Here is a 16399-nt window from a genome sequence, read left to right on the forward strand (position 1 = left end):
ATTTATGCAAATATCACGGCGTCTTCCGAGGCAAATGTTATCGCGAAGTGTACGTGTAGCCACATGAAATTGGAGGAATAGGTTTGTTTGAAATCCACTTTTCACAGTTTCATTGATACTTTAATCAAAACTAGTCTTGCTGAATTATTCAATAATCAAACTTCTGGACACCATCCTCAAGGCGAATCTCCAGCGCGTGGGGATGACCTTTCATTAGTAGGAGACAGCGGTGGAAGACTCACTCGTACCTCACGGGCATCTCGGGTAAGAAACTCGAGCATGACTGCACTACGACTGATAGCGGAATGCATGATTGCCGCCTGTAAGAACATATTGAGAGCTTCTTGCCGATACTTAGCTACTGGCTCGCGCGTGCTTGGAAGAAAAGTTCGCGGTGGAAGAGGCGGGAGTCCATCCAATATGTACCCTGCGGCCCCCAATTTTGCACACAATGCGCGGAATTCACTAAATCGTCGAAACACTGTCCATTGGTAAGGCCCTCCGTATACTTGAATCTGGAAGACGCTGAACGAAAGCAATTTGTCAATAGTTCGGTCCGGGACATTGGCATGAGCATCTTTGTTCTGCAAATGACAAAGTTCAACACGCACGGAGCGAAGGGGTTGAGATTGCAAATCATCATTTGAAAGTCCAGACACGGTGGTATCCTGAACGCTTTCCATCAGCACATGAATATCTGTGCGATCTTCTACGCCTTTTAAGATACCAGAAATTCCACTTTTAAAACGTCCATTACCCGAAATCCGAGACTCCTCTTGGCTCTTTTCAAGATTCAATAACAGATATCGTGTGGCTGAAACATCCACACGAGCCGATTCCACAGCTATTCGGAAATTGGTTGCCGCAACCTCACTGTCGCATTCGATATTGTAAGTCCGAGACGGTGATGTGGTTTGACCAATTTTGAGCGTCGAATTTTCGACAACAATCTCTAAAGTAGAGTCGAGAGCAACTTCCCAAAGCTTTTGACCATTTTTGCCGCTTAAACAGATGAGGCGTTTGTCTGTGAGCAATAAGAGACCGCGATGTGGTTCAATACCGTAGTCTAAATGATACACGTAACTGTGCCACACATAAATCACAAATATCAGGATACTGACTATCAAAAAGGTCAGTGATTTCAAGTATCATACTCATCAGTGGCATCTAGTGACGTCAGCAGCAAAACTGCGTAGCCTCGGGCTTCTCGTTCCGAAAAAGATACTAACACACCATCCGAGCTACAACATATGCAAGTTAGTATTCACTTCACATGATGAGTTCAAATACATTTACTGTACGTACCAGATACGCCGCGGCAAACGAAAACGTGTGACAGTATCAAACGTGTTGCGGTCTGTTCCGTCTAAAGACTCTGCACTAGTTTTTGCTCCTCGCGAAAGACTCGTAAGCAAGTCCAAGAAACCTGCTGTGGGCTTGACAATTAATCCCGCAACACCTTTTCCGATGCCCACGACAAATCCACCCGCGCCATCCTGCTCAGCACCACGAACTGGTGCAGCCACGACACCCTTAATTCCATCCCAAACGCCCCCCACAAGACCTTTACTGCCTTCTGCAATTGCATCGCCAAGATCATTAATTCGTTTAGCTTGTCGAGTTGACGCACGCTGTCGCTGAACATTATACTGTTCATCCATCGCCAACAGAGCGATACCCTTCCCCAGCGTTTCCGTGATTTTACCTGTCGTGTGAAAGATACCGACAGCAGTGTTTCGCAACAAACTCTTTGAGCCTTTTGTCATGCCGGTTCGTAAATTATCAATCCGCAGACCATTCTCATTTTCCAGCAACATTTGAGCTGGTGTATAGAAGAAATCTTTCACGCCAGTGCCTAGAGTGCTCACCAAACCAATAGGATTGCCTAAAAAATCAACTGAGCCCATGATGCTGTACCAGCTGCGCAAGCCATGGTGCAAATAGTGCTGCATGGCATAGAATGCCAGTGTGTGTGTAGTCTCCAGCAAGTTTTCCACGTAAAACTCGGGAACTCGTATCGGGGCTTGATCTAGATTTGAGACCAGTGCTGCTGCGGCACTAATGAGAGTGCTCAAAACGGACGACATATCTGGTGACAACTTTTCACAAGCGAAACAGCACAAGTGGTTGATTGTTAGAATGCACGAGTTTCATTCAAAGATAGATACACAACATTCAGATCACTTACCAGTGACAGTAATGACGAACGGTCTGCGGTGCTGGTAAATGTTATATTAACCTTTACCGGGCAAAGCAAGAGCCAACGCAGAAGCACCTTCGAGTTTACTCCGCCTCCACTTCTTGCACTACCCAGGTGCCCATCTGTCAGCATTGTAGGATTCGACCATTCGATCTCCAATAGTTTAAGGGCTAAATTGGAGCCAAATTCATCTCCAACTTGCTTCTGTTTCTTGCTAGCACGAGACTTAGACGCCGTATAAGACCACTCCACTCCCGAAAACACATGAGCTAATGCCACAAGTGCTGCATCTTCAAGCTTGATCTCCAACTCTTGAAGCTGACCAAAAATATAATCAAATTGGATTACATTAGGCTGCCGACTAAAGACTGCCATGAATTGCACAGTCGGTAGGAGCATCTGGTTATTCACATTGCCGCTGTCAATTTTTTCGGTTTTCTCACGTGCCATACTACAACCTTCTTCTTGCATTTGTGCATCTGCCAGACGCATAGGACGCAACAACACCGGATAGTTTGTGTCCAAAAGTTGATTGTCGATCTGAAAGTGTCCGATGCGTGCATTGAGAACTTGTTTTCCATCAGAAATCTGATCGTAACTTAACTGAACGCCTGCAGAAGCATTTTGATCGGACAATGAGATACACAGGACCTCCTGTGGTCGTTGAGGTCCTGTAACAGTTGTCACAGAACTCCAAGCACCATCATCCACACACGATATGCAAATACGCGCCACTTCAAGCTGAAAATGAAGACTTAAATCCCTTATTTGACAGACAGTACGAAGTGGATTAACATAATCCCATTTCAACGCTAGCCGTAGCTGTCCAATCATATTCAGTGCCGACCGCTGGAGTGTGCGTTGTTGTGGCGAGTATAGTGCGCAGATGCGCTCATTAAATGTAAGAGCAGGTGGTTCAGCCATCGAGTTCCCATCCATCGACATCACATTCACGGTGCTAGAGATAGTGGATGGAGGCAGCGGTACCCAACACTCTGCTAGTAACACGTCAAAGCGCGAGTCTTGTTTACTGTGATCCAAATGATCCATCATAGCGTCATCTCCAAAAAAGTACAAAAACGGCACAATGCTTGATTCTTGTGACGCTGATAAGCCGTGGTCTGACGTCTCGTTACGTAAGTACACACGCACAAGCACCTGATCATGAGCTGAAGGTTTTGTGTTTGCCGTTTCGACAAATTCCACGCGACGATTCCATTCAACATCAAACATTCGAGTGCCACCACCGTCGTCCACTGGTTGCGCACAAGGTGGTACCGATGTCTCTCTAAATGTCATAAGCTCCGGTGTTGTGGGTTGGAACAGAAAAGAAAGACTAAATTTGCCACTGGATATTTGATCTGAAGACAACGTTCCGACACCCTCTCCCCAATGCATCGCTTTCTCGATCACAGCAAAAGATGCGTCGCGGTGAAGGTTTACAATAGATTTGTTGTTTGCTGCTACAACCGTGTCACCGATACGAAGCTTGCCTTCATAAACCAAAACACCACATGGTCCATCGCACACGACACCTTGAACAAGCACACGTCCATTTTGGTACACCAAATCTAAACCTAATGTTTGGCCTCTTGAGAACTCAAAAGTGCGAACCTTTTGCAAGTGAGCATGACTTCCTATCGAGTCGCTCACTGTTATCCCGCTAAAGGAAGACGACAACCCATCAACATCAAGAGTATTATGATTTGTTGTTTCGGAGGTAGTTGAAGGCTTAGCAGTCGCTGACAGAGCTGAACGCGTTGATTCTTGGTATGTTATTGTACAATAGAGCTTGGGTTCAAGACAGTTCATTGTCCCGTGCGTGCGCTCATAATTGCGCCGAATGATTTCCATGGGAATTTGAAGATTTGATACACCGATCAATACTGCTGTTAGTTGCTTTTCATCCCTCATCTCTTCATACATGTCATAGCCGATGGATTCCTCACTTGTCGCTGACTTAGTTGAACCTCGAACAGAGTTCGTGTTTTGGTTACGAGCATCTCGGCCATCTTCGTCGGTTTGGTCGACGTATTGTGGAAGACCCAAATCGCGTTTCTCTTTTGGTGAGAGACTATCTGGTATTGACTGCAACGCAGCTGGAAGGTTCGTACCACTAGTCGAAGTATCTACAGCTTCTCGCTCCAGCAAAAGTTTAAGCTGCGATTTGGAGCTCACAAGCATGTCCAATTCTTTCTTTAACTGATACGCCGAAAGCATTTCCTTCAGTGCCCTAACATCGGCAGAGGTGTCGCTACCTTCTCCACTACACTCTGCAGCAGCTGATCTAGTAGTGAGCGTCCGGCGACAGCACATAAGAAAACGAATACGACTATTGTTTGTCACTTCAGAGGACCGGTCTCCTCTACCCCTCGTTCGAGTCACACGAACTGGAGCAAAAAACTCAACTACTGGTTGATCGTAATTCGCATCTCTTTTGGTGGCGATCATCGCTGCAGCACAATACTCTTGCAATGGAATACGTGCAGTTGCAATGATAGACGAGCCAAAAAGAATCTTGTCTGCCTCTCGTATCTCCACAGTTAGTTGTACACCAGAACCAAGCTCACGACTCATATTCTCATCAAGCCCCTTAGCTTCATCAGCCAGAATTAAAGCGCTCAACGTTGTCCGCGAGTTACAGGCAGGTAACCACCGAGGAAATAACGTTGTAGACTGAGGAATTAGCTTCGTTCGGGCTTCTTCCCCTTCTGTTTTTAGTGAGAATGTAAGAAACGGCTGGCATGACGTTAAATCGCTGCGTCCGGCTTGAAGAAATACCTCTTCTAGATATGTTGCGTCCACAAGTCGAACACAGAGAGCAAGTGCATCAACTTCTCTCTCCACGTTGATTAACGGCGAAATTCCAACAGCCTCCGTGCCTTCTTGCGTCGTATCTAAAGCCCCAGATTCGTTTGCGTTGTCTTTTTCGGTCACTCTTGTAAAGTCTGCCGCAAAATGCACCCTTTTTGTTGAAAGTGGTGCATTTTGTCCACAATCGTTATCTGATCTAATAGATAACGGGTCGTGATGTGCGGCGAGAACATGTGAAATATTCATGATACACGTATTATAGCGCTTCCAGCTGCGAAGTAGAGTAGCCCGCCGCCGTCGTTTGTGTTCACCAGAATAACCAGGTAGCATATCCGTAACAAGCAGAGTTTTCGTCGTTTCGTCCAGCAAAACTTCAGCCCATAGTCGCTTCTTAACCACGCCTTCAGACACATCGATCGTCGGAAGACGCTGAAGCTTTTTCAATTGTACTTCGAAGCTTGCGACAGCCTGAACTTGATCCAGACTTACTGCTCGTGAAAGTGCGCTGATTGGTCCATCCTTGTCGCGCCGATCAACAGCGGTAATTGATGAATGTGTGTGATTTTGTTTTTGTGTCGCGTGCTCTTTTCGCCAGACTTTAATGCTCAACCCTGCCATTTTTTGAACCTGAACAAAAACAGTAGGAAATGCAGAGAATCGAAATGGCACGTAGTTGATCGTATGAAAAGGAAGCACAATGTCTCCACCTTCAAAACTTATCGTCGCGTTCCCTTTTTTGTCTTTCACAAGCGTTTTTTGCCACACCAACAGCGCCAAATTGCTGCACTCATTTTTAATTTTAAATGGTACAAATACCTCATCCTCCGTGTGCTTGACTCTTAACGTATGTTCTTTATCGCTTTCTTCGTACACAAACCGAGAAAAGGGCTCGGAAATCTGTCTGCCCTCCTCCAAATACACCAGAAATGATGGGTCGTGGAGTTCTACTGCAACGTTTAGTTGGATCCCCTCAGCGAGCATACTTTCTGCTTCACTGTATTCGTCTGCATCATATAAAAGATTAACTCCTTCGTCATCTTCAATATGTGCTCGCTTTGCCCCACTTCCCTCAAAGCATTCAGGAAGACATGGTGGAGCCGGCCGAATCTTTGATTTGACTCGTAAAACAAAATTTCCGACGGACGAGAGCTCGAAAGGTGCACTCCACTGCGATGAATTTGCGAAGGAGACAGTATCACGTTCACCATGGCGCTTGTCCGGAAGAACAAAGCAAATTTGAATTCGCGAGGGTAAGCGAGAATCGCTCCAATGGAAAATTGTTTTCTCTTGTGGGCGAAGCATGATCACGGCGCTCGGATCGGTCGAGCACTCTTGTCGTATGCAAATTTGAAAATTATTTGACGTGTTGATGAGATAGTAGCGAGGAACCAACGTGACAACACGCGACCGCGAAAATTTTTCGGGTCCTTGCTCAATCATTACACCAAATTCGTACTGTTTAAAGGTCGCCTCAAGCCCATCCGACGGTGCTCCAAAATCTGCAAACGTATGAAGGAGAGACCGAGCATCGCGCGACCGCGTTGTTGGCACAACGATCTGTCCACGTACTCCCACAGCACTTATATCAAACGGCTCAGACTGCACTTCTCGTTCTCCTTTACTTCCTTTGATACCAATTTTCATTTTTGAAACAACTTGTTTGCTCTCACAAGAAAACACTGACAGCGAAACTGAAGACGATTGCACGCATTCCTGCTCGTCAGCAAGACGGCCTGGGTGGTTTGAGGGAATAAGGTAGTCGTCGGCAGTATAAAATGCGAGTGATAGAGACGTTCGATCGATCAACCAGTACTCAGTAAAGACTCTACAAAAAACTGGACAGAGCGCATTAAGTGCACGAGAACGTAGCTTTTCTAATTGTGTCACCTCAACACAAATGGTAAGCTTGTTTACAGGAGCAGATTCCTCATGCGCGCGGTTATCGCGCATATTGAGCTCGATCCGCTCACAGAACGACTCACAGCCATATATAAACGAGTCTTTCGACCAGCGAGAGAATCGACAGAGCTGGATTTGCGGCAATGCGAGACTAAGCCCCACGACTGCCGGAATTTGCCTCACTTTGCCGCCATCCAATTCGCGTTCCTTAATATCCAGCTCCGGTACATACGCTGAGCGCCCTGACGACACTTTTCCACTCACGCCAGAAAAGCATGCTGCATTTTTTGACACCCACTCAACTTCAGCTTCCGATTTCATGCAAACTGTACGATACGATAACTCATAGGGCACAAGATTCTCCAAAATAATTGCCGGTCGCAAGCTAATAATCGTTTCGTGACGTTCGGACTTTCGCGTCGCAGTCAGAATTATTTGATATGGTGGCAACGAAACTCCGAATCTTAAATCAGAATCAATCACACTCTCTGCGTTTGGATGGACATCCCAGTAGAAAGTCAGAGCCTTGCGTAATTCAAGTGAGCCAAGGTTTTGTCGGCGATTAGAGCGACCTTGAGCTTTGCTATCATTTGATCGCAAGAGATACGCAATCGAAAGCGGGTCCGAACGTTGAACCTTTCCGTTCAATAGCAAAGGCTGAAAAGCGATAGTCCCTAATTCAAGATACTGAATAGGAATATAGTGCGCTCCCTTGCCGTCGGGCTCTATCGTCTCCACACGCTGGTCATTGTAGATCACTTGAATAGGAATATTGAAGTAATTTGTCAGCTGAATCTTTCCGCGAAGCCGCAAGACAAGAGTGCCTTGTTCCGCAACGGTCTCGCATATAATACTCTCCCCGTGCCATGAGTCACGCTGCTTTTCGCTGCTTTCAAGATGAAGATAGCTCCGATTTGAATACCCAATCGGTACTGGAATCGCTTTAGATGATGTCATCTTCTGTGAGTCGGACTGTGGTTTAAGCCACAACAACCGGCGGAGCGGGGACGTCACGCACCCCGCTGGTGCTTCGTGTGCAACGACATCTGTTGCTACGCGCTCGCCACTTTCAACACGGATCCACTTGGTATCGGAAGAAGAAAGGTTATTGAGCATCGTTGAAAGGCGACGGCGGCTCCAGGCATTGCTATTGAACATGGCACTTCCATTCTTCAGGCTGTTGCTATTAGTGTCAGCATTTGGCACCTCTGTAGGAATCTCGATGGAGCCCGAAGGTCGTCTGGACGACTTGAACGTTGTACAAGTTGTGTGTGCTGCATCACTTGAAGACGACGGATGTGTCGCAACGACGAATGGAATACCGGATTGATTGTCCACATAGATGAATGGACCAAGGCGCGATGACAAGGCTTCGTCTGCTGGTGTAGCTTTCGTCACTAATGCAAAGAAATGAACTAGCACATTGATGACGTTGCGCGAAATGTTGATATTAAAGTCATCTTTAACCACAATCATAAATGTGTTTGCCTGTTTAGCTCCATCCTGGACATCAGGCTGCTCCAACAGCTCCCGATATATAAAATTTTTGGATTCCCATGAATGTGCAGCCGCATTGGTAAATACTTCAGTCTGAGACGAGCGAAAAAGGCACAGAGGCATCCCGTCGCACCGCAAGGCAGCACCCGTAGGAGAAACTGATTGCCTTTCGGACATGCAGTAGTCGCACAGCACACCACCCATTCCATGATAAGCCATATTTACCTCAAAGTCTTCAAGTACAGGCTCCCATACAGCCAGTTGTGAGTTATAGGCTTGAATTCCGAAACGTAGACAAGTCAATGCTGTGAATTTATTATCCAATCTTCCTCGAATGTCTGCGTGTAATCTTGCCATGCGAAAGTGAAGCAGTGGCAGAAGCATATTGTGAAAGTCATTAATGACTGTCGCGTTCACACCTGGCAGCGTAAGCTCTACTATCTTGAGGTTTTCAAAAAAAGTAGAATACGCGTAAAGCTTTTTGCGCTTACTCTTCCTTTTATTTTGCGTTTTGTTGTGTTTCTCATCGACATTACCACCAGTCCCAGCAGTATCGGTGTCCTCAATAACACCGCTTCTCTTTTCATCGCGCTGCACGTACCGAGATCTACCTTTACTTGACACAATCGACAAGGCGAATGGTATCGGCGCATCACCTACACCGTTAAACATGAGATATCCGCCTCCTCGTGCTCCTGTTGTGTCTACCGTATGTGCACCCTCAGTGCGGGGTCCTGACCTCGCAGAGTTAAAGTCCATTTGCTGGTCGGTTGCATCTGTCGCGCCAAATTTTGTTCCTTTACTAAATGAGCGATATATCGTCAGCTCCTCGAACACAATCAACTCCCGGTCATAGACAACGCTCTTGTCTGAATTGAACATGGTGCTTCCATGCTTCCAAATTGTCGTTTCAAAGGCCCCAGCTGAGCCTTCAGGACCTAAATAGCCGATAGCGCCTAATTGATCGTACTTCTGTATTAAAGTCGATTGCGTTGTAGCACAGGCGGTTGGAGAGCCCACTGCAGCTTCTTTAAGTGTTTCTTTTGTGGTCATGTCATTGTCGCTGATGTCTATCACAGCGTCCAGAATAATTCGATCACCATAATAGATCTCGTCGCCAATTTGCCGTCGACTCCCAGGCGCGGGCAAAATTCGAAAAGCTACACTTTGAACCAACTGTCGCTGCTGAGCTGTATACGGCAACACGAGGTATCGTTTGCGCCAAGTCGATGAATAAAACCCAACCACAGGCCGCGTCTCAAGACGTCCTCGAAAGCTAGCAGAGACCAAATAAATCAAGGACGATCCATAAAGAGCAGCTGTACGTTGCCGCTCAGTGTTATTGTGCACTAGACTTGAAAGCGTGAACTGAGATCGCTTTTTATCAGTTGATGCCTCGCCTTCAGCTCCCCCACCCGAAAAAGAAGAAGTGGATGAGCCAGAAGCCGATCGTTTTTTTCGATCTGATGAAGATGGTTGCATGGCAATAAATGGTTGACAAAGAATATGTTCGACAGCAGCAAGCATAGTACAAAAATCCAAATATCCGAAACGAAGTTCCATAACGCGATCAAACGTTGTCCGAAAGCGAAGAAAATGGGCGTGCAGATCCATTTGAATGACAGTCTCCATATTAATGGGCTTTAAACAATCGGCAGATGCAGCTGTCGCTGATTGCTCTGACGCCCAGACACTCTCTTCCGATAATCGTGAGGTTGCATGGACATTGTCAAGACAAATACAAAAACTCAGCTGATTTCGGCTATGTGCCGGCGCTTCGTTGTCCTCGATATGGAGGCATTTGTCTTCGTTTGTTTGTCTTAAATAATTCAAAATGATTGCTGACTCCCATGATAACATGAGCGCCCGCGACTTGTTTTTGTGAGGATTTTCCACCAGTAACAATGCAGATGGACCCAAATTCAGGTCAATACGGATTCGGCGATAGTGTGGTAACATTGGCGTTGGGCTGTCGGTAGCAGCAACTTCATCAGGAGTTTCCCGACTACGTTCCAAGACTTTAGCTTCTGGACGTATTTCCGATGGTGTCGTCAAGAACTGGATTATATCATAGAAAATATTCGACGGTATCACCTTGAAACCTGCCACATCAATTGCAAACTCCATCCTTCCTTCCGTTCCTGACACAGAAGTTGACATTTCTTCTTCACCAGATACAATTGAATTTGCCCGATAACTTGTCATGGTTGACGATGATGGTGAGTACGCGGAAACACCTGAATCTGCTCGCCAGAGTGACAATTCGGATCCAAACAGGCCAAATCTGGCTCTGGACGATACGCTTCTAAATTGTGCCCTAGGGGTTCGAAATCCACTTTCTCGACGAGTAAAGGCTGTTTCAAAGCCGATTGTTGACACGTCCACATCGTAACTATCGGACTCAAATCGAAATTTAATCGCCTTTGGCAGTCCTTCTTTGTACCGCTCAAACACTACAACATCGCGGTATGCGACAGACATCTTCGAGTTGACACGTGAGTCCCGGATATGAACGCCCTCTATGTCAACGTTTGCTGTAAATCGATTATTGGATAAGCTGTAACTTGCAGGCCCTGATAACATTGAAAGGGCCAGGATGCAAATTGAGCCGCCATTCGTTTTGCTCAATTTGACCATATCGAGATCCCCACTGTTCGACGGGTGGTATCCATGTTGACCCTCCAATAGCTCGACTGTGATTTCTGGAACGTATAGATCAAGTAGTATTTGCCGCATTTTGGATATATCTGGTGCTTCAGAAACGCTTGTCCCTTTGCTTGATGCATCACTACCTTCGGGGACTTTTCTTAAAGTGGAAGCTCGATCAAATCGTTGAGCCAAAGAGAATTGACGAGACGATAGTCGAGCAACTTTTTTCGTTGGTTGCGAGAAATGATATCGACTGCGCTCACGATAATTCTGTAAAGGCACCCGTAGCACAAAAGCATACTGCTCTTGGTTGCAGACCAAACGTACAGGAAGGAAGGTGAGATTCAGCTTCAAATCGAAATTCGAGCGAAAATCTACCGACAAGGAGTAATTGGTCAGCCCCAGTAAGCTTTGCGTGACAAAGCCTTCCTTGTTCGGTTGCGTGGACACGTCGTTTCGATCCACAAAAATTACAGAGACGACTCGAAGAGCCTTCATGTTTAATTGCACTTGCTTTAAAGAGGAATTCAGCAACACTTTGGCCACTACACGATTTTCCATTCCCAGAAAAGTATCGATGACATTTTCATTGGATATCCGAAAGTTTTCTAAGCGTAACACTAGCGACTCAGACGACATTCGATGGGGTGGCATCTCCATCACTGTATCTTCTAAACGTATATCAACGAGTGGAAACATCGACACGACGTCAGATCCCAAGGTTTTGCCTGACAAATTTTTGTCTGCTTCATCTTTCTCTTTTTCATTGTTCCCGTGAACATGTGTAGAACTTTTTTGACTCTCTCCCAGCTGAAAGTCACCCTCCCAGAGCATATCATCTTGTTTACGAGACAAGGTTAGCAATATTGTCTCCAGTAATTCACCATTCAGTAAGTAATTGCGCATATCGTTGACGAAGCTGTAAAGAAACCGGATTCGAGGTGATTTTAGGCGCACTGAGTATCGGCTACTATAACCTGGATGCCATGGTTCCTGGATTGCATCTGCACCGTATAATTGTGCAGCGCATGAGAATACCGCAGGAACATCATCAAGCATCGTTAAGATCTCGCTCAACGTTGGAGCGTGGCCCACTGCGATGTCGCCATCATATTGGTGTCTGTCATTCCGATTAACTCGCATTCTGCTTTCCTTTGGTTCAGAAGACGCTTTTCCATGTGATACAATCTCGCTAAAATACTGGTCCGACAAAGACAAATCGCAGATCTTTAGTGACGTCAAGTAAGCAAACATGCTAAGGTAGCGCGGGAATCGCTGCACACAGCAACAGAATTGCTGTGCTGTCAAAGCTGCAAATGCTGACGGCATTCCTTTGGGTCTCTCTTTGTCACTCAGGTGAAGAAAAAGTGACAAGCCTTCCACATGAAGTCGTAGCTGCATTGATGCAGGTAGCTCTTTGTCGACATTTTCAGTGGCGACAACTGCTGCTGGGTCATGAACATACTTTTCTGACTCAGGGCTTACGCCGGGAAGGTTGTCTAGGAGCGAGGACGCTATCCATTCGCCAAACCTACTTGAGTTAATGTCTTCAGCTGCTTTCATGTCAACCGAAGACAAGACAGATTGCTCTTCCGTACCGCGCGTCAATCCATTCTTGCTCGCTGCACTTCCTTCACTAGTACTTCTCAACGACGGTGGAGGGGAAGGAGGTGAATGTTGCTGCGCAGTGCTTTCGGTCTCGTCTTTGTTATGCTTGAAGAAAAACAAAAATACTTCTGCCAGCGTATCCTGGTAAACGTCGATGGTCAACAGCTGCAATCGTGCATCTGCCGAAAGCGAGGTAATAAGTGGGTCTTGCCATACAGAGTGCTCGTCAGAAGACACAGAGAGTGCTGGGTGACGAACTTGCTTCCAATTCTTATATTCCTTTGGCAATACCGCGTCGGAGGTGATACTCGTGATTGTCACCTGAATCAACTGCTCTGATGAGGGCAGGGGAATACCCCTCGGCTTCGAACTTTCTTTCAAATGAGCAAGCACGTCCTGGTTGCCGGATCTCACAAGAAATCGTTTATTCTCCTTAACTTTCGACGACAATGAACATCTTGATAGCAAAATATCTTCCACAAAAAAAGTCCCTAGCTTGAATTCTAGCCTTCTGTCATAACTCCTCACATTAAGTTGCGTGCTTATGTCTACTACACGCAAGCGAACGATCTTGCCTGAATAGTCTGCCATATCTCGAAGTCGAAGTGTTAAATTAATCTCACTTACTCCGAATTGGAGCTGGCAAATAATGCGTTTCCACAGCTTCAATAAATCCTGGTCGTCGATATTCTTTCCTTTAAAGGTCTTCTGTCGCTCAGATTGATATTTTTCGGCAAGGTTATGGTGGAGGCTATTGTCAACATACCTTCCACCTGAGCCACTGCTCGAAAGGTAAACAACACCATGCTTACTGTTAGAAGATGCCGTTCGAACGAGTCTCGGCTTGCTTCCTTGTACTGTTTGAGCTACAGTTGACGTCTGAGACCGGCTCGATACATCAGCGTGAATGGCAGCATCCTTGTCAAGACGCTGTTGTGCATGAGCTGAAAAATTATCTCCAAATGACTGAAGTAACTGGACTAAGGAGCGAAAACTTGAAGCCGACAAGTTCAAATTGACGCTGTTGACTCCACCAAAAAACTTCACTAAGGGGATACTCGGGTCATCAGGCGTGACACTCATGAGAAAGCTAAATGTTAACGAAGTCTTTTCAAGAAGATAATGCCGAGCAGCTTTCGTACTTGAATGTGTTCGCTTCCGAAATATATTTCTCGTGATCTCCCTGCTTCCTCCGTCGATAACTTGCACTTCAATACCTGTTAAGCCGATCTCTAAGACATCATATAGACTCTTGATCGAAGAAGTAGCAAACATTCGACGTGCAGCTATTTCCTTTTTGTCGGAATCACTCGAGACATCAGAATTATCAAATAATTCGCTTGGGTGCTTCGTTTGCGCCTTCAAATGACCAAGAAATACCAGCAAGCTCACCTCTTTACCAGTGGGTATTCCTGATTCTATCGGGGGCGATTGTATCACGTTTATCAATGGCGAAATCACGTCTAAGCGCATGTTTACCATTGTCCTTCTTGCCAATGCACCACGCAACTGAGCAGTACTATAGCGTTGCAGAGTTTGCGCTCGTTTCCATGCGCTATGCTCCAAACTCGATAGATCTACATTGGTAGGGCGGGAAAATACAGCTACCACATCGAGAAGAAACATCAAATTGACGTTGCACTTGATTGGTTGTGTGACAAATGACACCCGGATTAAGTGTGCAGCAGCCGTAATATTATCAGATCCGCTTTCTCGTTTCTTTGTCGACTGCTTCTCATCTTTTAGTTTCCGCTCGGATTCAACGTTCAGATGCATCAATGGTAATTTCCGTTCGCAATGACGAAGTCGCACGCTACTCATTTGATTTCGAACTCCAACCGGATGGTATTCCAGTACTTCACCCATTTCCATTCGCTGGAGAAAAAAATCGGTTCCTGAAGAGTCGGCAAGCCGGCATTTGTCCGATATGTTGTCATGAAGTGAAGAAGAGCCTGACTTTTGGCAAAATAGAGCATCTTGAAGCTGAAGACCTACCTCCACACACGACGGCCGCACTAGTATTTGAATATCGACATCGTCTAGTGATGCAATCAGATGGGATGAACAAGTAATCGGGGCAGGGATTGCTTCACTGGAGCTTTTTAATAAACTAACGCCGCTGATATTGGCAGGTAAATTTTTGAGGCTTAATTCGAATCTTCCTTTCGCAAGAGTAAGCTGAAATCGATATAATATGTGCTGCTGCTCATGCAGCAAGCACTTCTTTGTAGCAGCATCCCCAACCTCAGATATTATACATTCGCGATTGTCTTCCTCTGGGTGATAATTAATAGCTTCATATAAATCCTTAGTGTCCTGATCACTCCATTTTATGTCCTCAACACATATATCATCGACTTTGCGTGACCCGAAATCATGGCCGAAAGTATTGTCATGCGCTGCCCTTCCTGCACCTGTAAGCCACGTGGCGTATGACCAAATACGCGAGCTTGCCGGAGTTTCTACATCTTGACAAACTGACGCGCCTTCTACATCATCGCGTTGACTTTGTATTTTCCTCAAGATTTCTTTTTCTTTTTCCTTGTCGGTAATATCTTTGCGTACAGCACGGCGGAGCTTAATCAAGTCTTTTATGTCCAAGACACATTCCAGCTCGTCTAATTCACTTTGTGCCAACTCTTTCGGTAATAAGCGCGATTTTGGGGGAAGGAGGGTAGCTGCAAAAGTACTGCCATGTTTCAGCATAAGATATAATTCCTTGTATCGATGCTTCTGGAGCTGTGATTTTTCTAGCGCTTCCCAGTCAACATGAGCCAAACGCTCACGAACATCAAGTAGCACAGCTTTGATTGCATATTGCCACCACGCCCTAGGACTGCTTATGACACAAACTCCTTTTGGACGCAGCACAAGGTATCGTGCCTGTCGACGCTTTATTGTCACGAATGATATAAAGGATATCGCACTTAAGTACTGCTGGCGATTTAGCGTCGAACTTATCTGATCGATACAGGCTTGAGCATCAATATACGTGCTTTTCTCCTCCATTACATGAACAACTGCTTCACGGTATTTGACAATGCAGCGCTCCACACGGTCGACTTCATTAAGTGACCACTGCATACAGCTTGACAAGGCTTCCTTGAACTGCGCTACTGATGGTGTCTCATCTTCCTCCTCCATCAGGTCTCTTGCCACGGACCATGCTTCGGAGAACACGAAGCCTAAAGTATATTTGCGCTCTCGAGCCATCTTGGGCATTGTTGCTAAAAACTCGCTCCAAGCTTCATCCCCAATCGCATCAATTGTATCCACCATCCAGGGCGTTCCCAGTCTCGATAGAACGCGCTTACTCAATTCTTGATGCGTGATAGGTAGTTTAGCATCTCCGTCATTTACCGTCAGCTTCATGGATACCGTAAGCGGATGGATGATGTAATCGCTTGGTTTAAAGTGAGATAGAAACGTTTTGGAATCACCATTACTCAACACTGGCGGTGACAAAGGCGGCGTCGCGTCTTGACCAACCTCTTCAACGGTAAAGTTGCTCCTCATTACTGCCGCAAAAGTCTCAACATCATCAAGCACAGCATTTGGAACTGGCACCAGTGGCAGCGACCAATAAATACCGAGCTTATTTATGTCAATCTTCTTTCTAATAAACGGCATGCTGTCTTGTGCTTGTTGGCCTCTTCCTACCATTGTATAATTCCAGCCTTCGTCTGCTGATTTGATGATAATCGCCTCTAGAGTCGTACCCACTGCATAAGC

The 16399-nt window shown here is 45.9% G+C and overlaps 1 protein-coding gene across 1 annotated transcript; it reads right to left on the reverse strand.

Moving 5' to 3' along the window:
• Positions 1 to 176: 176 nt before the first annotated feature.
• PHALS_02762 (vacuolar protein sorting-associated) lies at positions 177 to 16330 on the reverse strand (the record flags this gene model as incomplete). Its single annotated transcript, XM_024717205.1, has 4 exons — positions 177 to 1083; positions 1155 to 1241; positions 1306 to 2099; positions 2189 to 16330. The coding sequence occupies 4 exons, from the start codon at positions 16328 to 16330 to the stop codon at positions 177 to 179; spliced, it is 15930 nt and encodes a 5309-aa protein (XP_024582727.1).
• Positions 16331 to 16399: the final 69 nt, after the last annotated feature.

Source organism: Plasmopara halstedii (genome assembly GCF_900000015.1).
Source record: "Plasmopara halstedii genome assembly, contig: Scaffold_2061, whole genome shotgun sequence".
NCBI lineage: Eukaryota > Oomycota > Peronosporomycetes > Peronosporales > Peronosporaceae > Plasmopara > Plasmopara halstedii.